General features: G+C 41.4%; 1 protein-coding gene across 1 annotated transcript; it reads right to left on the bottom strand.

Annotated features, from left to right (window-relative positions):
• Positions 1-3,641: 3,641 nt before the first annotated feature.
• On the bottom strand, positions 3,642-25,800 carry THOC1 (THO complex 1). The gene is made up of 21 exons (XM_018568757.1): positions 25,706-25,800; positions 24,068-24,141; positions 23,927-23,987; positions 22,686-22,752; positions 18,425-18,543; positions 17,476-17,524; positions 16,885-16,980; positions 14,856-14,938; positions 14,678-14,751; positions 14,038-14,146; positions 13,766-13,897; positions 12,679-12,779; positions 10,826-10,892; positions 10,701-10,751; positions 10,546-10,616; positions 10,256-10,351; positions 9,793-9,858; positions 8,176-8,259; positions 7,075-7,222; positions 5,560-5,641; positions 3,642-4,121 (listed from the first exon to the last, which is right to left on the bottom strand). The coding sequence occupies exons 1-21, from the start codon at positions 25,751-25,753 to the stop codon at positions 3,826-3,828; spliced, it is 1,974 nt and encodes a 657-aa protein (XP_018424259.1). The 5' UTR covers positions 25,754-25,800; the 3' UTR covers positions 3,642-3,825.
• Between the last annotated feature and the right edge of the window lie 695 nt (positions 25,801-26,495).

Here is a 26,495-nt window from a genome sequence, read left to right as displayed (position 1 = left end):
TAAAAATGCAGTGATAACCTGGAAGTGACCTTCGGACGCTGGGTTCCTCAGAGGATGCTTTCTGTTCTGGGAAACATTTTTCCAGAGCTGTTGGCATTGCCCTGTCTCAGAAGGCAATCTTCATAAATAGGCCTGTTGGACCAAGCACCAGGAGCTATCTCAAATACTTAGGTTGTTGGGTGCCTTTTTATACCTTATTTTGGTGTGGAAGGGGTTAATGCTGTGGACTAAGCACTGATGTCCTCCACTAGGTAGAGTGCAGCATACAGCATCGAGGAATCATCTCTATCCTGCTGCATCTGTTTAAAAAGAGCCATGTGGAACTTCATTCTAATATCCCGCACTGCTGCATGCCAACAGTGACTGGCCATTTCTCGCTATCCAACCCTTACCTGCTGCATAGGTTTTGTAACTACCCGAGGCCTTGCCTCTTACCCTGAGCAAATATGTCGCCTTACCACCATGTGGTCACTACATGCTGTACCAGGTACTCCCAGCTCACATTCTACAAACGTTTCTGGTACAAATGAGTTTTGTTTCCTACCTCTTCCTCAGTTTCTCCACACAGATTAGCAGAGCTCTCTCAGTTCTGGATCTTTCCAGTTCATCAGCAATTCCTTTTGCCTTCCTGTAGGTGTAGGGCTTCTACACTACCAGTTGTTGGCACTGCCCTTCAGCCTCTTATAGGTATGTGGAGTATTCATCAGTGATCTCTATGCTGCATTCTCCTGGCATCCCCAGTGTATGGTACCTAGACAACCTCCTGTTAAAGGAACAGTTATCGCAGACTTTTGTGCCAAAAGGGAAATAAAGCACTTTCAGCTTTGCTATTCCACTATGTTACATAAAAGTTGCTCTTATGTGATATTTTAATCCGCAGACTTTGTTGATTATATTTTGGTAAGTTTACAAGAGTGTGCAAGTTACATAAACATTGTGTTAGTAAAAAAAAAAAATGAATTTTACTGTCATTTTTTATTTCCCCCTCAAAAAGGAAATAAATGTCTCCATATCTGCAACGAAATCAACCACTTCAGTACTGGCATGTTGAACACTACCATCAACGTATCCATTACCAGGGCATTTTTAAGTTTTCAGCGCTGTGCAAGTTTGGCTGAGAATTCCCCCATCACGCAACACTAACAAAATTAATGTTATCTTTTTTTTTTGGACCAGCAAACGTTTCTTTTAGTGGTATTTAATAACCTTTTTTTTAAAGTATATAAAAGACCAACAAATTTGAAAAAAAGCCTGTTTCACTTACTTTCATTTATAAATCATAGCAAATAAAAAATGTCAGGACAATATGAAATCCCCCAAAACAACCCTTTCTGAAAAGTAGACACTGCAATCTGATTTTTTTGGGAAATAACCCGCTCACGTTTAAAACATGGAGCTTGGTAATAGTGCACAAGATACAATAAATGTGCAGGTCATAGACAGGGAGAAGGGGGCAAAAGGGTTAATGTACAGGTCACATACAGTGGTAGGATGAAGGGGTTAATGTATAGATGTGCTGGATAAGGTGAAAGGGTTAATATACAGGTGAGAGCATAGACTGCATCTAACATAAGCAGGAGAGGAAGTTAAAATGATTTAAACTTTTTTTTTTTTTGCTGCTACTGCTTGTTTTCACCAGTAAGTAATGAATGAATGTCAGGCACCACTGGGTGTTGATGGGTCCTTCTCATCCACCTGTTCTTCTGGTGTGCACGTGCACCGGTCTGGGGTTGTGGTACACCTTAATCACTGCCTACCCATGTCAGGGTTTCTCTTTTACACTCAACCATCAATTAGGAAGGAGGGTAATTACTTTTAAGTTTTATATCAGTCTCAGGGGTCTCTTTGACTATCATATGGTATGATAACCTCTATGAGGTTCTTCCACCTTCCATGGATGCCTTCTTGCAAGTTCGGTTGCCTGGCCAATCTCATTTTTATTGTGGAATCTTCCTTCCCTGAATCTCAAGGCTTGGGCCTTCCACTTACAAACTGACTGGTCTTCTCTTGTGGACCTGTTTTTTGTCGAAGGTTCCATCTGTCCCAGTGTTCTTTTTGATGATCATAACACATTGTTGGTTTATTTCCTTATCTGTTACCTTTTTTGGTGGCTTTTTGGTTCACAGCCTCTCGCTGGTGCAGGCTCAATGTTTTTTCAGAAGTCATTCTCCTTGCTGCTGATCTCTTCTATCCTGGTCTTCACCTACAGGTTAATCCTTTGTGGCCTTCCCTAGATCGCTTGCAGATTCCCGTCTTGCAGGGAACTTTACCTCATCCGGTTCAGATTCAGGCATTGATCCCACTCATAGATCCAAGAAGGGACCAGGAAACATCTGTAACTAAGGACTGTAAGTGACTGTTGCCCAGCACCCAACTGGACTCCTTTTGGAAGTCTTGACTGTTTTTTAATTCCTGTGTCCCGCAAAAGATAAGATTTTTGTATTCCCAATTAAAAAAATCTTAGTGTGAAATGGAGGGTCCCGCCTGTGTTTTTTGGTGGCACTGTGTATTGCTTTCTCACAAAACTAGGCATGCTGGGTAGAGAAAGTGATATGTAGCTGGTTTAAAACCTGCTGACCAATGTCACAACCTCCTGAAAGTGGCAGTATAACCCCACTGTTTCTATGTCCCTCATGGACTCCAATAAACATTTAATGTTCAGTACACAAATATGTTGATGTACCTACAATAATTTAAGTGAATTTCCACTTTTGCAGCTGAATTAAAATTGTTATTGCTCTCTACTCACTCACAAGGTGTTATTCCTTGTAGCCATCACCTCCCCGATTATCTGAACTGGTGGCCTTATCCTGCAAGGAACCTTCTCTGACTTTGCATAGAGATAAAAGGTGGTGTTGAGGCCCAGGACTTCCTTCTTCCTTAAAGGTAGTTTATGTCTTTCACCTCGACATTGTTCTTCTGTCCAGCTCATTCACCAAAAGGAAATTTCCCTCCATTATCTGGATGCGGTTTGGGATGTGAAAGTCTCTGTTCATTCCAAAGGGCGATTCCCCTTTGGTCATCTCCAACGGTCCTCAAAGAGAATAACAGTTTCTAATTTGACCATCTCTAGATATCACAAGCATACCCACCATTCAAGTTTATGGTCTCAAGGAGTAGGCCTCACCCTTTCCTGTCAAGCCACACTAAGTGCTTCTTGGGCTTTTCAGCATAAACCAACTGCAAGGCTGCTTCCTGGTCTTCTGTTCACACACCGTTTTACCAGGTGGACGTTGCAACTTTATTTGATGCCAACTTTGGGCATAATACCCTTCGTGTGGATCTTTGAGTTGCTAGTTTTTGTTTTTCTCGGCCCTGTTAGCATGCGTTTGCTATGTTGCCCACCCCTCAGTTGAACTGCTTTTTGGAAGTCTTGAAGGTGAAAGACTTCCTTTGTTTGTGATCATGTTCTTGATGCTGCTTTGCTACAAAACTGAGGCGTGCTGATAGTAGGAGGGGTTATCTTTGGCTGGCCCACAGTTTGTTTTTGCTTGCCAGTGTCCAATCCTCCTGTAGGTGGAAGCATAACCTGCAGGTAAACGCTCCTTTGTCCCCCAATAGACTCTTCCTATAAATCCTATTTTGTCACTCAGAATAAAGTCAAGTTTAAGAGTAAAATACATTTACATAGCTGGGAAGATTTTTATTTTATGTTTGTACAAATTTAATCACAAAAAAAAAGGTATCCAACCAAAATGTCTTGTATGCCGGTAGCAAGATAAAGGCATTGCACAGCAATGTGTCACATGACAGCACTACCAACTAAGGAATGAGAGAAAATACCACCCTACCATTACAAAATACACCGATCCCACTTCAGTAGAGTTATGTGCCATTTTCTGTATCGTTGGCTAAGCTTTCCGCCAGATCGCTTAAATGAGCATGATTCAAAGCAGTAATAAGGTTTTCAGTGGTGGCATGAGCTCCCTCTCGATCCTGCCAAGCGATGAGTAACAATTTAGCTCTCATTTTTACATCTTCACTGTCCGATTCAATAACCTTAATGTCCGCCTCTTTTATTTCTAAATGAGGGGCCAGTGTTTTCCAGTGCTCTCCAAGCTTGTTGGCAAGAGATTCAATCAGCTCACCAGAGATTAGCTTCTGTTGCTGGACTTCTGGACCTGCAAAATAGTTCAGAGTATACACTGTTGATTCAAAAGATTTCATATATGTACATACACATGACCAAAGAAAGGCAGTCACTTTAAACAAACTCTCGCTACCTAGGTCAAACAGGTCCCTGATAAGAAGGCACTATGAGGTCCACGTACATACCTTTGCGTTGTGCAGGTATGTAGTGGGACAATATGGTGCCAGTTATTAGGGACTTATGCTACCTTTAAGTTGGTTAATGTCTATAAGTGTACTTCTGACAGGTCTAAGGGCTCATTCTGTATCTTTAACCGCTTGAAGACCAGGTGTTTACACCCCCTTCCTGGCCAGGCCATTTTTCAGTATTCAGCGCTGCGGTACTTTGACTGACATTTATTCCGTCATACAACGCTGTACTGAAATTAATTTTATACCATTTTTTGGGGACAGATAGAGCTTTCTTTTGGTGGTATTTAATCACCACTGGGGGGTTTATTTTTTATTATAATTAGGAAAAATTACAGTTTTATGGAGACATCAGGGGTCTCCAAGACCCCTAATGTCACCTAGGACCCCCCAAAAGAAGCTGATGAAGCACAGATCTGCTCCATCAGCTTCTTTCCAGCTTCTGAAGCTGGAGAGTGACACAAGAATGCGGAAGTGATGTAATATACAACACTTCCGCATTCTTTCAGAGGAGAGGGTGTCCCCTGTGACACAAGCGACATGCTCATCCCGGCTCGCACCGGACACAGCGGAGCCCGGGATCAGCGGGACAACGGCAGGGGGCGGCACTGATCGGCACCCCATACACGCAATCCGCCGGCTCTAAAGCCGGCGGATCGCTTGTATGGTATCAGGCATCGCTGCCCGTTTTTAAAAAACGGCAATTTCCCGTTCGCCGTCCGCGCGCGCAAGGGGGCGTGTGTGAGCAGACGTCTAAAGACGCCCGCTCAGATCTAGAGAGCTCCGGGCCGGCCGGCCCGGAGGCAGTTAAATAAACATGCATAAAGTATTAAGCCACAACAGGTCTTAAGCTTGGTTAATCTGGCTTCATTACATTATTCAAAGTTCCAAGGCAAACAAAGTGGGTTTTCAGCTTTGCAGCGTTTTCTGGATGGCACTTGCCCTTCATGGACTGATTTTTTTTTTTAACCTGGGAGATAGTATTTGATGACAAAGCAAAGACTGGAAACACATACAAACATATAGGGGTACTGGCAATAATTGTGCACAACAATTAAAAGGCATCAAAAAGAAGCTCACATACCACGGAAAACCCCTTCTGTAATAAACAGACCCCCAATGATCACAGGTCACACTTAGTCTGCAGGTGTGATGCAATGCTAAAACTGGGGGTTATAGAAAGGAGCAATAAAGACAAAGACCTTACAAATCAGCCTCACTGTCTGGGATTTCTGAAAGAAGAAGCAAGTGCACGTAGTTTGAAAGCAATGCTACACTTACTTTCATTATTTTCCTTTAATAAAGATTCATTGTCTTCGTCATCCTCTTCATCCTCTCCCGTTTTTATTTCCTCTGATGGGGGCTAGTAATAGGACAGATTGATTAGTACCCACATGGTGAGAGCATTGGGTTGTACATACAGTATGCGCTGTATCTCAGTTATCCTGCGCTTCAATTGATGTCGTTTATGACAAGCGATAGGTAACAAAAACAAAATCCATGGATATCTGAAGGCTGTCGTATTTTTCACTTACTTTTTCTTCTCGCACGCATGCCACCGTGGGCTTGTGTAGCCATTGTCAGTGCACCCAGATTGATCGTCACTAGTCAAGTCTACACAACTATTTGATAGTTCTCATTTATATACATCTGTAGTAAAGTTTGTTCAATATTATCTGTAGTTTACCAGATATATTTGTATGTTTGAAAAAGATGGCCATTGCAATTGCGTCTACATATATGTACAAACAGATTTTTTTTTCACACCTGAACACACACTGTGTTAAAAGGAGAACTATGGGGTCAGTGCTTTTCCCCATAGTTCTCCTAAGGGTCACGGGAGGACACAAACTAGCGTCAACCCGTGACCCAAAGCTCAGTATATTGCGAGCTACAGCTGGCGTATACTGAGACCGCCTCAGCTGGGACGGATCCCGACATTAATGTCTGGATCCACCCAGCTGCGTAAGTGACAGCTGGCTCTGCCTATCTAGAGGCAGAGCCAGCTGTACCCTCCCCCTCCCCCGTCCGTTCCGCCAGTCAGCGCTGGAGTGACAGTCACAGCTCTCTGCAGGGACATGATTGAGAAGTGAGCGACGGTATGTGTTTGCTCACTTCCCGATCTATTGAGCCGACCGGTGACAGTTGCATTGTCACATGTCGGCTCGAACTGTGAGGCTGAGTGAAAATCACTCACCTCATATTTCTCCTTTAAATCAAACACGTATACAACTTGCAACAAATAATTTAGAAGCCTGTGTGCAGCTGAATTTAACATCCTACAGGCTACATTCTATTCTTTACTGGCATGTCGGTTGCCTGATGCTTGTAAACTAACGTTAGGGGTCAATTTATAAAGCAGAGAATGCAACTTTCACAAACAAACAAACAAACATTCTCTTGTGGAGAATCATCCAGGTTCATGCGTTTTCAATGAGAGGGACTGATTCTCCCCCAATGCGACTGCTTTCTATGTGGAAAAGGTTGCCGCCCCCTGGAATACACTACTTAGAGGACTGCTAGAACTCTGCACCCTACGTTGTGAATGCAGCTCCGCAGAACACAGGTACTCGGCAGAGAATTTACACTCTGCTATAAATAAAACCCAAACAATTCCAAACAAACCGGACATAATATTAAATGGAAACTATACGTTATTTCCATACAGCGTTTCTTCTGTATAAAGCAATCCATAAAAAGTCATTGCAAAAGCTGCTGAGAAAACGGCCATTCCACACATCACTAGCGGCAATTCAGCTTCTACCGAATAATACAAAATAGAAGAAAACTGCTTACTGGCAATTCCTTGGCTAACTTTATCACCATATTCTCCAGGTATTCTGGTAAACTCCTAAACTGTTGGTTGGTAGGTTGGAAAAAGTGAGGACTTCTACGAGCCAATAGTCTCAGCGCTCTCCAGCCGTAATTTGAATTGTTCACAACCCTGTGAATATAAAAAGATTTGCATCATGTGCGGACGTCAAATGAGGATAAAACCGTTCAACAATAAAAGAATTCGATGTCAGTTCGCTATTTGTGCTCAGTACACAGTTCTCTGTGGATATCTTTGCTCTCGTCACGGGCCCCATACTGGACATGGTACGTGGTTCCGCACCCGCTAAAATGATCTCTACTTTCTATCATATGCTCCTTATCCCTTAATTCACTATCTTGGCTTATCAGCTCAAAGATAAGTGGGAGGTATACATTGGTGTGTTGGAGGAGAAGGACTGGGGCGCAGCTTTGGAGGCCTGAAAATTAATATTTCCCCCAAACTGACAGACTGATACAACTACACAGGTCTTAACTGACGCATGTCCAAATTACAGCCCCTTATGGGTTCATATGTCCCGGGCACCTTCTTTCACCTACTGTGGGCCACTAATTCAGTGATACTGGGAATCATTATTATTATTTTTTAAACGCATTTTACAGTTTCAGCCTGACAATTTCTTTGTTTCAGCTTAGGTCAGACAATTCCATTTCGGTGCACCTCTACTCAAGACAACCTCACCTTTTACATTTTATCAAAAAAGTTGAATTATATTGTGTTTATTAAATTAATTTGAGGGGATTTTATTTGCTGAATATATAGATTTACATTAACATCACAAATAGATCTAAAAAATCATGAATATGAAAGCTGTAGTTCATCATTAATTGTACAGGACAAGACCCTGCAGATGAATGTACAGGAACACTAGAAAGAATACACAGGACATCCGCTGATCAGTCACTTCATCATGCATTCAAATATAGTACAACCCTGCTACTCAGAAAAGCACAAACTCTGTTCTCTAGAGTCCCACTTTAATCACAAACACATTTCACAATACTCCATATACTGTCACATAATAGAATGCAATGCGTTTTAGTGACTGCATGTCTTCAACATACTTGTACGCATTTTCAACCATGTTTTCGGGATCCGCTTGTTCAATGGCCTCTTCAAAAAACTGTTCCAATGTTGGCATAAACTCTCTAAAACACAGAAATATGGAAGACAGGTTAAGATTGAGGGCGTACATCATGCGATGATAGGATATGTCTTGATTGGAGCCAGTTGTACCTAGTACGCCACAAATGTCAAAGAGTACCCAACACCAGCCATTTTACAGCTCTCTTGCTGCCCTACCACTAATTGAATATGTGAAAAATGGTTTCATATCACAGATTTACCCAGAATCCGTTCCAGGCTCTCTTTACCAGTGGCCCTAACACACAGACACATGTAAAGTGGACCTTTAACCCCCTTTTACTAAAAATCACATCAGTATGCAGCCGTGCATGCGGATATGAAATCATCTTACATTAGTTAAACAAACTTGTTTTTAATTTACTTACAAATAGAGTTCATCTACTTCCTGGTCCTGTTCCGACACAAATGATGCATGCGCCAAAGCGCTGCATCTTAGGAAAGTTACAACAGCAGAGCATGGCTGGGAAAATCTCATCCGTAATGTCATGAGATCCCAGGGAAAGGCATTTTCCTTCCCTGAGATGATGTGCATGGTCACATGTCCTAGTCACGTGTCAGAGTTCTAGGAAGTAAATGGAGATCTAGTAATCTGCCCTTAGTAAACATGGCCACTGTGAGAAGACTGGGGAAGAAGAGAGAAATCAGGTATGCAAAGAGTACAAAGCCGGCAATTATCTAGAATTATCTGTTTGTAGATTGTCATTACTAAACATTCCTAAATGTGTGTTTGTTGTCATTTTAAAAATCTGGGTAAAGTTCCTCTTTAAAAAAGGGACAAATGGACATTTATGGTGCAGGATTTGTGTTCAGGCAGAGCCACCTATTGGATAGCTCTGCTTAAACATAACCCATTGACACAGCCCATAAAGCAGGTTCTTCAGTGCTCCCCTACTGGCTCCTGTAGCTTCTATTAGGCAAGCATATAACAGTTCTACACATTAGAATAGTGAAAGGGCAAGAAAAGAAACTTAGGTCAGAACATCCACCTTCCATTTCATTCAGCCATCATCAATATCCCCCACATCCAAACAATCACCTGTGTCTACTTCAATTTCAAGCTACATACGGGGGAAAATGTGTGTGCGTCTTATGGAGCGAACGTCTGACGCCCGAGACATGCAGTTTCGGGCGGCGGGCGTAGGTTTTCGTACATTTAGCCCTGCTAAAGCAGAGCTAAATGTACAGTAGGTGTCACTGCTCGTTTAATATGAGTGATCTAAATCAGATCACTCGTATTAAAACTGAGCAGCGATCGAGATCACAATAGAGAAGACGAAGAACGGACGTTCTTTGTCTGCTCTGTGTGATCACTGAGACCGTGGCGCTGTAATCACAGCGCCACCGTCTCTGCGGTCACTAACTGCAGCTTGTCACAGAAGCTTCGGTCTGTTCAGTGCTCCATAAGGCGCACCGAACCTCCCTGCGTCCTATGGTCCGGTGCGCCTTATGGAGCGCAAAATACGGTAATTCATATGATCTGGCTTACATGTTAAAACAAATGGTAATCAGATGTTACACTCAATTTCCTGGCTTACCTGCTCTCGGCCTTGCATGCGTCTATGTTGTCTGGGCAAAGATTCCACAGCCGTGTTAATTCATCACTGTAAAGATATACTCTAATCAGAAGTGGGAAATCCATTCCAGTTTATAAGATCTCACTGCTTATTTACCCCACAAATGGAATACAAGATTAAGATTTCCTGACAAAATTATGACATGATCACCTATAACTCAACACCATTGCTTACAAAAGGACCCTTTCCCAATCATTTACAAAACACCCCTTTCCCATCATTCATCAAAAACTGCCTTAGGGATGATCAGATTTTAATCAAGTGACAAATTACCATAATTAAAAGATTAAAAGTCTTCAAACACACAATATTGATGCCTATGAAAGCCTTCAGTATGTGGCGCATGAAGACCTATAAAAGGGGAAAGCGAACAGACAGATAATATTGTGTTTTGGAATGAAGATGCTGGAACAAGGAATCTTACTTTCCCATTAAGATCTTTTTATTTGAACCTTTTCCCAGAAAGTCCTCAGGGGCTGCACGTTTCCTTGCCACTTTCCCTGGTTTGCCGTCTTGTTGCCTACATTTAAAAAAAAAAAAAAAAAAACCACTATTATTTACACACATTCAAACAATAAATGCCAGTTTTTACCTCTACATATATTCTTCAGTTTAATAATTATACACATCAAAAGGCTTGTGCACATCGGAACATTAAAAAGGACCATAAGTGCAGTGAAGAGCGGCCACACACAGACATATTAAAGCCATTACCTTTCTTTCACAAAACTTGGGCAGCCTTCATTCTTCCATGAATTCCAGTTTTCTTCTGTGTTAAGGATGTGCTAAAAAAGGAAGGTTCCAGAAGATGAGTTAGGACATTAACCCTTTCTGTAATCACCAGAATAGTGCTATATAATGTCACATACCTCCACCATCTTTGAAAACTTCTCTCCATCACAGGGTGTCTCACACAGTAACTACAATAAGGAAAACAACCACGTCAGGCCACCACAACACAAGTGAGCAGAGCCGTAATAGTCTGTCTTTATACCTGATGAACAAGTTTGGTGGTGTCTTCAATCCAAAGAGATTGCTCATCCAGCAGCACGTAATTAGAACTGAGATACAAAAGAAATTGCATGTGATAAACAAGATTATGGGACATATATAAAATAGGGCTGTGCAAATTAACGATTAATTTCTCGATCGTTAATCTTTTTGATCAATTAACATTGTTTTTGAAACTTTCTGCACGAGTGCCAGCCAAGGCATTGGCCTATACACATACAGCACAGCAATGAAGTAATAAAATGAACTAGGATCACGCTAATCCAGCACGTTATTATTCTGAGTTGTCCCACTCAAGCGGCGGCCATATTGAGTGGGGCACGTGAGATTAATAACGTGCTGGATTAGTGTGATCCTAGTTCATGTTATTACTTCATTGCTGTGCTGTATGTGTATAGGCCAATGTAGTTGGTTCTGTATTTGCGTTATAATTAATCAAAATTAATCGATTAAATTTTTTTTCGATTAATCGAACACGAAAATTTTAATCAGTAACAGCCCTAATATAAAATGATGATAGAGTGAATACATACATATTACTTAAAACTGAACACAAGTATATCTCAAGCCAAAATGTCTGCCAAGTTTTTATTGTATTTGTCCCCACTGAGAAGTGTCCTGGTGACACCAAGATTTCCCAAGTGATAGAAAATCCCAAGTATTATGGTTATCTACAATAGGAGGGGAGGGAGAATCTTCCAATGGGCACAGCTTTTTTAGTAAAAATGCTGTAAGAATGGACTTCCCCTTATTTTGTAGAGATCTCCATTTACTTCCTGTTGTGTCTCTGGGTCAGGAAGTGAAGGGAAAACTCTCCAACAGGACTTAAAAAATGTTCGGTGTTTCACCCAGTCCCTTTTCTATCCAGAAAAAAAAAATGTTTAGACTATACATACAGATCTGGCCACAAAATGAACCCATAATTGGATCAGGAGGCTCATTCTAAAGCTGGCCATACACCTATAGATTATCTGCAGATTTTCTGTGGTCAGATGAAAAAAGTGCAACAGATCCCTCCATCTATACCTAACTGTGGGAATGGAGGAATTTCCCACGGGGGCCCAGCTTCAGTTTCTTGCTAGTCAGCCCCGCTGGCTCTTAAAAACACCCGAACAGTGTCTGCATCCAATCAGAATGTTCAGGTACTTTGGGAGCCAGCGGGGGCCGACTGGCAAGATACTGAAGCTTGGCCCCCGTGGGAAATTCCTCCATTCCCACAGTTTAGCGTAGATGGAGGAATCTGTTGCACTTTTTTCATCTGACCACAGAAAATCTGCAGATAATCTATAGGTTGCTCAGTTTTTTGTATAAGGTCACAAAGACCTAATAAAGAAATTTCAATTCAAATGTAAGTAGACCCTAACAATGATCTTCTCTTATTTGCTCCCTTCTGGTCCCCTAAATTTACAATTGAAATTATTTTGCTATATTTGCTCAATTACTGAAAACAATACCTGTTGCATAAACTACAGGGAGGCCTGGGGCTCCCTAATTTGACTGAATGTATCCAGGCAGCTCAACAAACGCAGTTCCCTGAATATCACACTAAAAGTCAGATACATGTGTGGTTAACACTAGAGGCCATGGACTGTGACCTAGTATACTCATCAGGAGCATCCTTTGGCTCAATCCTGCCGACAGGGAAAATGATGTAAATACGATTTGAAGACAAACGATAAGACTATGGGATGACGTGAAGTACTCTGGTGGCTGGTATTTGGGAATACAGATTAAAAACTAAAAAACACCTTTCTGGTGGTTTTGCTCAGCTTTTTTCAAAAAAGAGGCCGCATACACACTTCACTACAGCGTACACTACATCAATACATAAATTACCTCTTAAACTTGACTTGGCCTTTTAAGTACTGGAACAATATAAGGTACTGCACCAAGATATGTCGTCGGAAGTTACTGTCACTCAATTGTAAATCCATTAACTAAAACAAAAACATATTAAAAAAACAAAAACATTGCACACAGAAAAAAACAACTTTGTTGTAAATGTTAAACTGAATGTGTGCTATAATAATGTCACAGGAATGCAAAGAGTAATTATGGACATGTGACGTCACATCCTTTTGCCCTGATGAAGGGACCCTGCGTGGCCCCGAAAAAGTTGGCTGTCTTCACTGTGACTTTGTCCAAATAAAATGGACTTATTTAACCCCTTCATGACTGAGCTTGTTTTTAGTTTCTGTTCGTAAATGACTGACACACTTTTGACATTTTTGCTGTGTGATTCTTCCACGTCAGTAATATACTTTCTTACAAAGTGCACCCACACATATTATATATTGTTTTTTAGAGGACAGATAGACACACATATGTGATATAAATATGTAGCCCTAACGCCTCACTTAGGACAAATAAAATATAAAAAAAAAGAAGGAGGAAAAAAACGTTAAAAAAAAAAACACTTTTTTCCCAGTTTTGATTTGTAGTATTTTTGTGTCCGCTTTGCTGTGACTCTCAGACACCCGATATTAAGGTATCGGGTGTCTGAAAAAGGTTAACCCTTTCATTAATGAATGCCTCTGTAGTAAGGGCATCCATTAATGAATGTTAAAAGCTGATTCTCAGCGATTAACAGCCCTCTAAAGCAGCAAATAACTCGTCGCGTACAGTGTACGTGACAAGTCATTTGGTCCCTTTGTGGCTGGACGTACAGTGTACGTCTCCCGTCACGAAGGGGTTAAATGATATTGCCGAGTGCTGGTGATCCCTGTGTCTGCACGGCGCCATCCGTGGTCATCACTGGAGCACCATGTGCCGGGAGCGTTGTAAGGAGTGTGGAGGGACTCTGTGTTCATTTACATCGGTATATTACAAGGGCACATGAGTAGAACTGTATCTTTTGGAGCAGAATGACAGCTGGTTGATGTAATCTCTGCAGCGAATACACCGCTTGTGACATTTCCATTACCTTTTCACTTGTCAGGAACTTGGCAAAATACACGTGTTCTCCTCCTGATTTTAGCTCCTCGATTTTTTTCCGTGATGCCTGGGTGTCATCCAGTTTGTAACTCTTAAATACTGCAAGAACCTCTTCCGAGTACTAGACAAAAGGGGGAGATCCTTATATAAGCAAATACTACTACATATGCCATTCTACATTAAAAACACAGCAGCCCTTGGTCCTTTACTGCAATATGTAAACAGTGTATGGGGTACAAATCCTTAATAAGGGAAGTATACCTTAAGAAATATCTTCCAGGAGCTCTTGTCATAGCACTGTATTGGGTTCCTGAAGCAGTCCTGCAGAGACCAGAACTTCCTATATAGGTTGTAATCTATAGGAATTGATCTAAGAAAAAAAAAAAATAGAGGATGTTAAAAATGAGTATAAATGTATGCTCATCCCTATGAATCAACCCAATCAATTTCCCAAGGAAATGCCTGATGAGAAGGTCTCTATGCAACCCCAAAAGCCCCGCTGTACTCTACAGCACCTGACAAACTTAGAGCAGAACTTAGTCCTGATTTGAACTTTTGAGGAAGGATTTTTTTTTTTTGCAGAACATACCAGGTCTCTTCTGGGGAAAAAAGCAATTAACCTTCCTCCTTACAAAATGCTGTGCCGCTCAGTGTAACATTCTCAGCATGCCTCGGTGCCAGTATGGATGAACTCCCATGTGCATGAGTGAAAGTTACGTTATATTGGCACAGCCAAAATAAATGAACCTGGAGAAAATGTTAGTGCCAGCAAGGAAGCTTGTGGACATTGCAGTGCTGGAGGGGAGGAGAGTTTTAGAGGGTTTAGTTCTGTTTTGTGTTCTCACAGGCTTTTCAGACTATGTCAACAGCACAACAGGTCAAACGGCTTAGCCATACTTACGAACTGTTAGGTGCTTCATCATCTCCCATTTCACCTTCCTCAATCTCCATTCCATCTTCCCTATCCTCCACTTGCTGTTAAAGAAAAGAATCATTTTTTTTTTAACACAAAGTTATTTCCCTTATGCAAGAGAGATCATTACTGTGTTCTTTACATTAATATCAGGAAAATGACTCACTTTCTGTCCCAGAGTGCTCTCACCCTCATTGACATTGAAAATGGTGACATTCTCCAAGTTAAACTGACTCTGCAAATTCAAACCTTTAAAATAAATTTAAAAAAAAAAAGAATATACCAATTAATTTTACCGCATTTAATTACTGTTAACAGTCTGTCTCATGTATCAATTTGTTTTACTATGAACAGTACTGAATAGTATAGAACAGTACCGACCCATGCTAGCCATACACGGCTTGAATTTCAGCCATTTCCTGCTGAACTGTCCAAAATTCAAGCCGTCTGTGGACCTGTCAACACCACAAACTTTAAATCACAAAATTGAAGGAGCCAGGTGGAAAAATGCTTAGTGAATAGTGACTGCCTCCAATCCGCAGGAATACAATACCGGTCAAATCAGCCAATGATTAGATGGGGAATAGAGTCATTGCTCTCATTCAGCCAATGTATGGCTAGCTGTAAAGCAGGAGTCATTTCATTTCACTGATATTCTCCAAAAGTCTTTTTAGTACAGTTGTGAGTTTGATTAATTTCTACATGAGTACTTTCAGTATCAAGTTTTCATCAGCAGTAATCAACAATGATACATCGCAGATATGACGACAGGTGAGAATTTTAGCCAAAAAGCACAGTGAATAAAAGTCCTATTCAGTACAAAACTATATACAATTGCCAGGGCTTGGAAAATTTGATTTTGTCTCACCAGTCAGTCAAAAATGTCACCAGTCAGCATGACCGGACTATAGACTTGCACTTTATGTTAAAAAATGTTGGGGACAGATAGAGCTTTCTTTTGGAGGTATTTTTCCCTATATTATGAAAAAAATTACAAAAATGGAAAAAAAAAAAAAAAAAGTTTCCCTACGTTATGTTCTAAAACATTTATTCTTACTTATATTTTTAGTAAAACATAAGATTCGGGGTCACGGCAGGTAAATAGACACCAAACATGTAAAGCCTTAAAACTGCGTGCACCCCCAAAAAACGCCCTTAGGCGACGATTAAAATGCTTTTACTGCTCATCAGTTTAGTATTATCAGTGATTAATGGCTCTAAAATGATTCATCCCACTCTGACATTTGCAGCGATATTCAACATGTGCGGCACAATCGCCGTTTTCACACGTAGGCACACCCAACTCATATCTGCGTGTGTATGTGGGGGGCGGGGACTTAAAAAAAATGTTTTTTTTAATTTTTTTTATGCTTCTTTATTTTTAGTATTTATAACAGTACTTGTCATTTTTTTCCTCAGGTGTGTTGGCACACGGCATGTTTTAAATGGGAACAAAGCCATTTCTGACCACTAGAGGGAAAGCGGAGGAAAGAAATAAAAAAGTACTGTATATTCATCTATCCATTCCAAATATGATACCATTCCTCATGCTCAAAGTTTATGATTACAGTATATTTGCTCTAAAGTATATTTCCACTTTTGCGGCCAAACCGGGATAACGCCTATTTTATATTTGTTACACGTTCCCATTTACATTACAAATAAAAATGTAAGCAGCATTTTTTTTAAGTGATTTCTACATGCTCAAAAATCCTACCAAGCTTCGCCCTATGTAATTATTAAGGAGGGGGTTGTGCAAAGTAATGTTTACTCGACTTAACCCTGTGTGTACTGTGCTGACAGTTCTCATTATCGGTTGATAATGAACTAAATGTGAACACCGTTTGTCCTAACAAAGGGTTAAAGATTTAGAATCATTGGATGTTAGTGAGAGGAAGCTGACTCAGTCTACTTTCACTTTTTACTTGCTCAGAGTAGCTTAGAATCTGCACAAAGACCTTCAGCAAAGTCACAGATAAAATACATATATGTTTTACTTAAATTTGACTGCATAAGTGGAACTACGCTTTAAATTGTTGTAATGTTGTGTAGGTAGAGGTCCCAGTGTAAGATTTCCTAGCCACAACACCAATAGCTATGTATCTGACCTCAGCCAATTTACTACAAACAAAAGATTTATTAAGCCAACACTGTTTATCAAATGCCTTGCACTTCCTCAAGGTGTGAAAACTCACCAGACTTTTCTGAAATTGGAAATAAGCGGGCAAGAAACAGCTGAATCCTCCCACAAAACACTGTGTTCTGTGACTTGGAAAGTCTCCTCAAAAGATCTGAAATATACCATTGAAAGAAGAGTAAAAAACAAAGTCATAACAACCTCAGGTTACACAGATCATAGGCTCAAGTCACAAAGCTAAAACACCAGCATAAGGATCCTTATTTCAAAATTAATTTTAAAAAAAAAAAAGGAATGTTCGAGAGGAGTCCACTGAGATTTGAAAATGAGTCATGTGACTGAAAATGTGTATGTGATGTGTTTCCTGTTTTAGGTGGGAGGAGACTATCTCTCAGATGCTGTCCTGGAAGATTACTTGGGAAAACCATATCCTTGTGTAAAGTTTTGTGAATGGAGCCTACATGTTAAATCATTTCCACATATTGTTGGTGCACTGCTCCATACCATATGACGTTTAGTACAACTATTGACTCTATTAGAGAATAAACTTAATAACTAATTGGATATCTGTCCCTAAAGTACTATTCAAACATAAACTCCAGGATAAACAGAAGTATGAGAAAAGCAATAACTAATTGAATGATCTTACCATTACACATCCTTAGCAAGTAGTTTTTGCCAGCTGAATAAAACGAATTCTGAAATCAGAAGAGAAAGGTCACGCTGATCAGGTTTGCTTAAGCATACAACTACCGTGTTTCCCCGAAAATAAGACACTGTCTTATATTTTTGGGGGCTAAAAAAAAACCAAACACACTAGGTCTTATTTTCGGGGTAGGCCTTATTTATTTATTTTTTTAATGTACAACAATCCACACTTATTCATGTACAACAGTCTACATGTATTCAGGGCAATCAGGGGTGCCGTACTTTTCCAAGAGCAATTTGGTACCAGAAAGAGCGAAGCGCACTTTCAACATCGATTCCTCACAGGCGGAGTGCATTTGGCATCACTCCACCAGTGACAGGAGCCGGCGCTATAGAGGAAGCATCGGCTCCGCTGCCGCCTCGCTTCCTCTAGCGATGGCACCTCTGATTCTCTCCCGCAGCTCTTCAAGTTCCCCCTTATGCAACCACCGGCTCTGGGAATGGTCACAACTAAGTCTTATTTTCGGTATAGGTCTTATATTTTAGCAATTCCCCAAAATAGTACTAGGTCTTATTTTTGGGGTAGGTCCTATTTTCGGGGGAAACAGGGTACCATTACCAGAAATACATGGCAATGGTACATATGCACAAAGAAAAATAATAGTCTTCATATGGAACATTTATCATGAGTGTTGAGCTGCATTCAGGAACAGCTTTCCTGCATCAAGAGTGCAGTGCTGCATGCATGAGTATGTAGCAAAGCCTACAATAGGCCTACTGCAACAACACCGATTCACAAACATTGGTGGTCAAGGAAGATATTAGGGATAAAAGGAAAGTCAGTAGGAAAGCAGGAAATCATTAGAATTACTATCAGCCTCATTTAGCATTTCCTTATTCGGGAACAGAGTCTGCATGGTCTATGTCTACCTTAAAGCACTTTTACTTACAGATTTCCATGTGCCAACATTTTTCTCGACAAATGTGAAGATTCGATCGCAGTGATCCAGAGGAAGACAGTCAAGGACATCCCCCAGGAGCACAAACGGCGTGGTAGCTGTACAAATGCCTTCATGAAACAAATAAAGTATAGTTTAGGTTATAGTTACAGTGAACCAAGTGTTCCAACCACGATTACATGGCAGCCATTAGTGCCTTCGCCCCCCAAAAAGCACCACCCTAAATATCAATGTACATAATACACACACAATTGTTTTATGCATTTTTAAATTCATTAGACATTTTTCTTTAGAGATGGAAATCCTTATCTAGATGTAGCCGCCGCCCAAGGAAATCCTTATCTAGATGTAGCCGCCGCTCAAGGAAATCCTTATCTAGATGTAGCCGCCGCTCAAGGAAATCCTTATCTAGATGTAGCCGCCGCTCAAGGAAATCCTTATCTAGATGTAGCCGCCGCTCAAGGAAATCCTTATCTAGATGTAGCCGCCGCTCAAGGAAATCCTTATCTAGATGTAGCCGCCGCTCAAGGAAATCCTTATCTAGATGTAGCCGCCGCTCAAGGAAATCCTTATCTAGATGTAGCCGCCGCTCAAGGAAATCCTTATCTAGATGTAGCCGCCGCTCAAGGAAATCCTTATCTAGATGTAGCCGCCGCTCAAGGAAATCCTTATCTAGATGTAGCCGCCGCTCAAGGAAATCCTTATCTAGATGTAGCCGCCGCTCAAGGAAATCCTTATCTAGATGTAGCCGCCGCTCAAGGAAATCCTTATCTAGATGTAGCCGCCGCTCAAGGAAATCCTTATCTAGATGTAGCCGCCGCTCAAGGAAATCCTTATCTAGATGTAGCCGCCGCTCAAGGAAATCCTTATCTAGATGTAGCCGCCGCTCAAGGAAATCCTTATCTAGATGTAGCCGCCGCTCAAGGAAATCCTTATCTAGATGTAGCCGCCGCTCAAGGAAATCCTTATCTAGATGTAGCCGCCGCTCAAGGAAATCCTTATCTAGATGTAGCCGCCGCTCAAGGAAATCCTTATCTAGATGTAGCCGCCGCTCAAGGAAATCCTTATCTAGATGTAGCCGCCGCTCAAGGAAATCCTTATCTAGATGTAGCCGCCGCTCAAGGAAATCCTTATCTAGATGTAGCCGCCGCTCAAGGAAATCCTTATCTAGATGTAGCCGCCGCTCAAGGAAATCCTTATCTAGATGTAGCCGCCGCTCAAGGAAATCCTTATCTAGATGTAGCCGCCGCTCAAGGAAATCCTTATCTAGATGTAGCCGCCGCTCAAGGAAATCCTTATCTAGATGTAGCCGCCGCTCAAGGAAATCCTTATCTAGATGTAGCCGCCGCTCAAGGAAATCCTTATCTAGATGTAGCCGCCGCTCAAGGAAATCCTTATCTAGATGTAGCCGCCGCTCAAGGAAATCCTTATCTAGATGTAGCTGCCGCACAAGGAAATCCTTATCTAGATGTAGTTGCCGCACAAGGAAATCCTTATCTAGATGTAGCTGCAGCACAAGGAAATCCTTATCTAGATGTAGCTGCCGCACAATAATCTCTTTACCTTTAAGGAGAACATTTTTGCTACAAATCAATTTTGTCTCAAAAATAAAGAATTGCAATGTGATTGCATATTCTTAAAAATCTTGGTTTATAAACAGATTAAATCAAGTATGTATTTAAAATAGTCACCCAACCTCATCTTTGGTGCAGAATGTAGTCCCTTGGGCCAGGCCACACTGAAGAGGCCTTCATTTGTCTCAGACTAAAGAATATGGGCTTACTGCTCAACATCTATCCACTATCCATTTGGGAGCTTCACTACTGACCACCCATTAGATAGCCAAAGAGCCCCATCATTAACCACTTGAAGACCGGGGTGTTAAACCCCCCTCCTGGCCAGGCCATTTTTCATCGCTGTTGTACTTTGACATTTATTCAGCCATGCAACGCTGTACCACAATTTTATATAATTTGTTTGGAACACACAGAGCTTCCTTTTGGTGGTATTTTATTCACCACTGTTTTTTTTTTTTGTTTAGTTTTTTACATTATCAAGGAAAAATTACACAGCATTTTTAAAAATAACCTATTTTTCCTATGTTAAGCTATGAAACATTGCACATAAATAATCTGGTACTGCTGGCAATCAGGACTCTGCCATTAGTGCCACCCTGTCAGTCCATCAATCAGGACTCTGAAATTACTAGCAGGCTGGCAGTGTTGCAACATTTTTTTGCTTGAGCAAGTCCTGATTAGTGACCGCGAATACTGTGTTAAAGAAAGTCTCCTCTCACAGCTGAGCAGTGTGTAAGAGATGAAAGAACGCTGGATACTGCGACAATGGTTTACATTTAGTGATTTGCTGTGATTGGTCAGATTGCTGCACAGAGGGAGAAATGCCCATGCTAGGATATCAGAACCAAATCAATGCTTCTGCCTGTAGAGTGCAACATAGTCCAGGGCCAGAATTTGGCAACAATGAAAAGGTACGGTCAGGCAAAACATGGCTGCCATTCACTGTAGGTATTAATAAGATGACCATTTTGATGACTGGCTTGCTTCAAACCCTGTACTCTCAGCACCTTTAACAACCATCTCAAAAATGCAATATTGAGATAACTGTTATAATGTTGGGGAGCTCACAGAGCACTTGCACAAAGGGTTTTGCACAAAACAAAAGCTTTTAAATTTTCCTTTCAGGGCAGCCAAAAACGGGAAAATACAAATATACTCTTATCTTCAGCAACAACTCAAAGTAAAAGTCTGTATCTTCGGCACAAATAATGAAACAGAAATGTGTCTCACCAACTTGTCATACAGAGTCCCAAGCTTGGTGAGATCCCTTCCCAGGAATAGAAGTGCTGAATCACAGCAGATCTCTCTTGCACTAGCCACAGCTGACACCTTTTCTTCTTACTACTCCCACACTCCTCTCTGGGGTTGCAGACCTTAACCACTTCCTGTGGCAGGAAGGTTAACCCTCTGGTGGCCCTTAAAGGGACCACAACCCAAACAGCGGTGAGATATACCTACCTTACTGGAACCAGCCTTGATGTCCTCTACACTAAATATGATTAATTCATTTAGTTATAGTATTTAATGTATTCATTTGTTTTATTCTACATGTCTTCATGAATTAAAACTCTAGCAGGGACACTTGGGTCAACAGTGTCCACTCAAACCTCAAGCAGTTTTGGTTGGACTGACTCCTTCATCCCAAACATTTCAGTTAGCATCAAGGATCTTTGAGCTCTGGTGTCTGGACAAATGAGTGCAAAATTTGATGAACTCTAAATAAACAGAACTGCTCAGAGAGTCACAAGTGCTTATAATGATAAAACACACTGCAGAATGGTTCAGACGTTTCTGCCTTAGCAGTTCTGTGCCAACAACCATACCTATTACTAGGAATGCACCGATACCGGTATTTTGGTACTGAGTACGAGTACCAATATATATTTTTTTTCAGTATGCGCCCTGCTTCCTGATTGGCCGGGAAGCCGGCTCCATGCTCCCTCATCATGAGTTGACCAATCAGAGAGCCGGGCGCTGCGTCATTACACGGCGCCCGGCTTCCTGATTGGCCAGTTTCCTGGGCAGCGTGTAATAAAACAGCAAATATTTTCCAGGCACACTCACCAGCCAGCATGCAAAAAAAACTGTCTAACCACTAAGGTTAAAAGCAGAGGTTTAGATACACGTCTTCTGCAGAAAATGTGAAAGCCGCACAGCCACGTCAAGGCATCTCCGTATAGTGCGGTCCTAACTCTAAACTATGAGAGTCCCCATCTTGGAGCACATGGGGCAAAAACCTGCACCCAATTTAATCTTTTGACCCATGTGCTCCAAGATGGAGACTCTCATAGTTTAGAGTTAGGACCGCACAATACGGAGATGCCTTGACGTGGCTGTGCGGCTATCACATTTTCTGCAGAAGACGTCTATCTAAACCTCTGCTTTAAACCTTAGTGGTGAGACAAGTTTTTTTGCATGCTGGCTGGTGAGTGTGCTGGGAAACTTTTAGCAGTTTTACTGTTTGAAGCCCTTTCGTGTGCACCTTGCTGTAAAGCTGGTAACGAATTGATGAGTGCGTTTGTCATTTGTTTTGCTGGGCAGCGTGTAATGACGCTAGGCATCGGAGCATTTGGGCGAGAACGAGTACTCGACCACATAAATACTTGGTACCGATATCGATATATCCCTACCTATTACCAAGATGCATTTCATACGTTCAGATTTAAAGTTCATACCTTCTGTAACTCCACTGATGGCAAGTGAAATAATTGCAAGACAGTTTTCACAAGATGCTTGATTAATCTAAAATGACACAACAAATTACTGAATGAACAAGTTGTTACCATCAAATGACTAGAATGAGTCACAGCATAGCATTAAAACGTATTTTTGGAAGCAGTGAAACAATATACAATAATGCCGTAATGAATTATGGATCCTTCAATAGCTAAACATGCCCCTCAAAAACAACACATTTGTGATCACACCTACTGTACCACATTTTTTTATTGGTCAGGGGGACAATTTAAAGGTTGTGTACTGTATACAAAATTGTCCGTACAATAAATTATAAAAATATAGAAGGATAACAAGATAAGTGAAAACATTACAAAAGAAAATGTGATTGTTACTAGCTTAGGATGACTGGGGAAGAGTTGGAGGGCAAAGGAACCAAAAATCCCTCAGAACAGCACTGTTGCAAAAGGTAAGCGTATATTCTTTGAGGCAAAAGCCAAAATTTTACATTTTACAGAAAGGGAATAAAGATGAAATCTCCTAATGAGGCTGCAACAGCAAAAAGAATCCAACAGAAGTTCTAACCTTTCTGCACTCCATCTGGAGCTGCAACCAACTAATCGATAATGACAATAGTTGTCAGCTATTGTCATTATCGATTAGTTGGTTGGATCCCCTTGCTCTCTGCTCCATGCTGGGAGGAGGGCAAAGCAAGCAGTGGGCGGGCACAGTAGCCAGCCAGCCATTCCAATCTAAAATGGCAAGTAGCATGCTGGCTATTGCACCCGCCCACTACCTGCTGTAATTACATTCAGCTGCCGTCCACGGAATCTTACCCGTCATTCCCTGGCTGAAGTTATTCAAGCGCTATGTGCTTACAATACAATTATGAAGAAAAATAAAAAGGCCAACTAATCGATTATGAAAATAATCATAAGTTGCAGCCCTAACTCCATCCAAACCTATGCATTGCTGGATCTCATGTTCATTTTCAATGGCATCCCAATCCACAATGCATGGCAACAAAATATTGTGCACTGTGGTGTGGTATTTTGAAAAAAGAGCAAATTTAAAAAGGTAATTGTGGTGCACTTGCAGATAAAATAAAATGACAAATGGGCTGTCTTAACACAACACACGTGCATTAATGCACTGCAATGGACTAGATTGGTCTGAGGAGATGTAAAACTATTTTTTTTCCTTTGTCTTTAATATATACTGTGCATTGAAAATTACTTACAATTTCCTCCTCCAAAACAACTCTGAAAACTTGGTCAAGTGTCGGCTTTTTCTCATTTTCACTGAGACAAAAAAAAAAAAGTCAGGTGTATAAAATGCATGAAAACAATAACCAATGTTACATCTTTAGAATCTGCATTACCTTCCAGCCGCCTGGCTAAATGCAGTCAACACATTCTTGATGTTCTTGCTAACCAAAGCTTCTCTGGTGGCATTCTGAAGTATCAAGCAGAAATAAAAGAAGTGTTATTGCTGTAACATTTGAACATAATTCAGCATTATATTGCAACCAACAAGGTAGGTTTACAGAAAATTACAGCACAGAACACACAACAAAAATGGCTGCCTCCACGGAAAAAGCTAATCTTTCATTTCATTCCCCAAGTTGTAGGCTGCCATTGCTGACATCTCCTTCTAAAATAGGCTGTTGTCTGTCTGTCATGCTAATGCTTTGGCTTCAATGCTTTGAGTCACTGACGTGGAACAAGTATAGGAGACATTTATCATACACAGCACAAATAAGGGCAATGACAAAACCATAACATATCTAATACCATGATTATTCAGTCAGAATGTAGAACCTTTTCTTTCTTAAAGCCCAATGGAACGCTCACACCTATATCTCAAAAGTCCTGCATCCTTGTATGTTATGATTTGTTACAGATTTCTGCTTGGGGATGATTAAATATATTATTTCCTCTCATTAAAATAAATACATCTTCCTGCCCTCCTCCTCCAGTGCTCTATAATGGAATAGCTGAGTAACAGCCACACCCCTCAGCATAAAGCTGGCCATACACCTTACAACCATTGCACGACTTTCATTGTGCGGTGGTTGTAAGGAGATTAAAATTTTGTACGGCCTACCCATCATGGACAGGCAGATCGTACTTGCGATCATCGCAAGTCCTCCCCGCTGAGGGGAGGGCTTTCAGATGATTGCAATGGTGAGCCGGGAATGTGCGCTTGCGCACTCCGGGTTGTGCGGCTTTCGTCTTGCGATCGCACAACCAACCCGCCATTATCGTACAATAATCGTCAGGTGTATGGGCAGCATAAGTGTCCTCACGCAGACTTGTATTGCAGAGAAGGGGATGTGACGTGTCAGAGCAGATCTGTTACTGACTGCTAATCACTGAGAACACAGGGTCTAACTCTGGTGCCTATTAAACGACATAGATATATTCCCTATCTGTGTATATTCACTTTCTGTGTGGAAGCAGTGGTCTCTAAGAAGAGGTCCAACAGCCATAGCTCTGCAATAAGAAATCTAATACTTCCCCCTAACTGGAGAGCTTGGGCCAGGGACCAACTGTAAACAGAAACATGGAAATATGTAAATTACACACAACACAGACCCGACTATGGAACTGAGCATAGCTGACCCCTTGTCAGGATTGTTGTCTGCTCACAAGCCTATGTTGGAGGATGTGTAACATACATCACTGACGTGAAAACCGGCCATAATAATGTCCATAGAAGAAATAAATGCGAAAACAAAGACATTCAATGATCAAAGCCAGGGACAACCCCAGGCACAGCTAAATAAGTCTGGGCATATAAATCTGAGCATATAAGTCTGGGCTTATATGTCTGAGCATATAAGTCTGAGCATATAAGTCTGAGCATATAAGTCTGAGCATATAAGTCTGAGCATATAAGTCTGAGCATATAAGTCTGAGCATATAAGCCAGGGACAACACCAGGGTCTGCAGTGGTGACAAAGTAATTCCATCACGAGTAGCCCCATAGCCCGTATACAATGACAGGACGCCCTCACCGTAAATTTACTTCTCGCCTCCTGCAGGCTGAACAACGGCGGAGACATACTTCCCCGATTGTTACAATCTTCGTCGCTGGCTCATGACATCACATAGCACACAGCTCCCAGGAAAGGAGGAGGGATACTTCCGGTAGACGCTCTGGCCCGCAGTGTGGAGATATCGCTTGTACAGAACCGAATGATAAAGTGGGCGGGGCTAAGGGCTGCTGTTTTAGAGTCGTCTATGTATTCATTATAGACTTACTAGTTACCAGTTTGGATAATTATTCGTCAGGTGCGAATACAGGAGACAGTCAAAGGGAGCTTTATGTGTACACCACCCTAAATATGCCACGTGCTGCCCTGTTAACTACCATGTTTTAAAGCAGTGGCTTCACTAGGGGGATGCATCCCGCACCGAGTGACACCAGAGGGGGGATGATACCAAAATGAGTGACAGTCATTTTGGTGACACCACCTCTGAAAAGTCAGGTACTGGGTTATAGACCGAGAGCCAACAGCTGCGGAGGAGGGGACCCAGGCATACCTTATCCCATCAGATGAATGTCACCACCTCTCTGTGCCAGCGTCCATCTCAGAGATGGCTGCTGGTGTTTTAAGTTAGCATGACGTCATTATGCACGTGCTTGATGACATCATGCGTGCGTGATGATGTCACACATGTGCATGATGACATCCCAGTGGGTGACACCCGGCAGCCACTCCAGATGACACAGTGCGATGCTGGTAGTATTCTGCAGTGCTGTTTTTTTATTATAATGTATTGCTGGGACTTTTAGTCCCGCAT

This window comes from Nanorana parkeri, unplaced genomic scaffold (genome assembly GCF_000935625.1).
Source record: "Nanorana parkeri isolate BGI_ZX_2015 unplaced genomic scaffold, ASM93562v1 scaffold1240, whole genome shotgun sequence".
NCBI lineage: Eukaryota > Metazoa > Chordata > Amphibia > Anura > Dicroglossidae > Nanorana > Nanorana parkeri.
The sequence above is the reverse complement of the archived record's forward strand: the minus strand, read 5'-3'. Positions and strand labels throughout refer to the sequence as shown.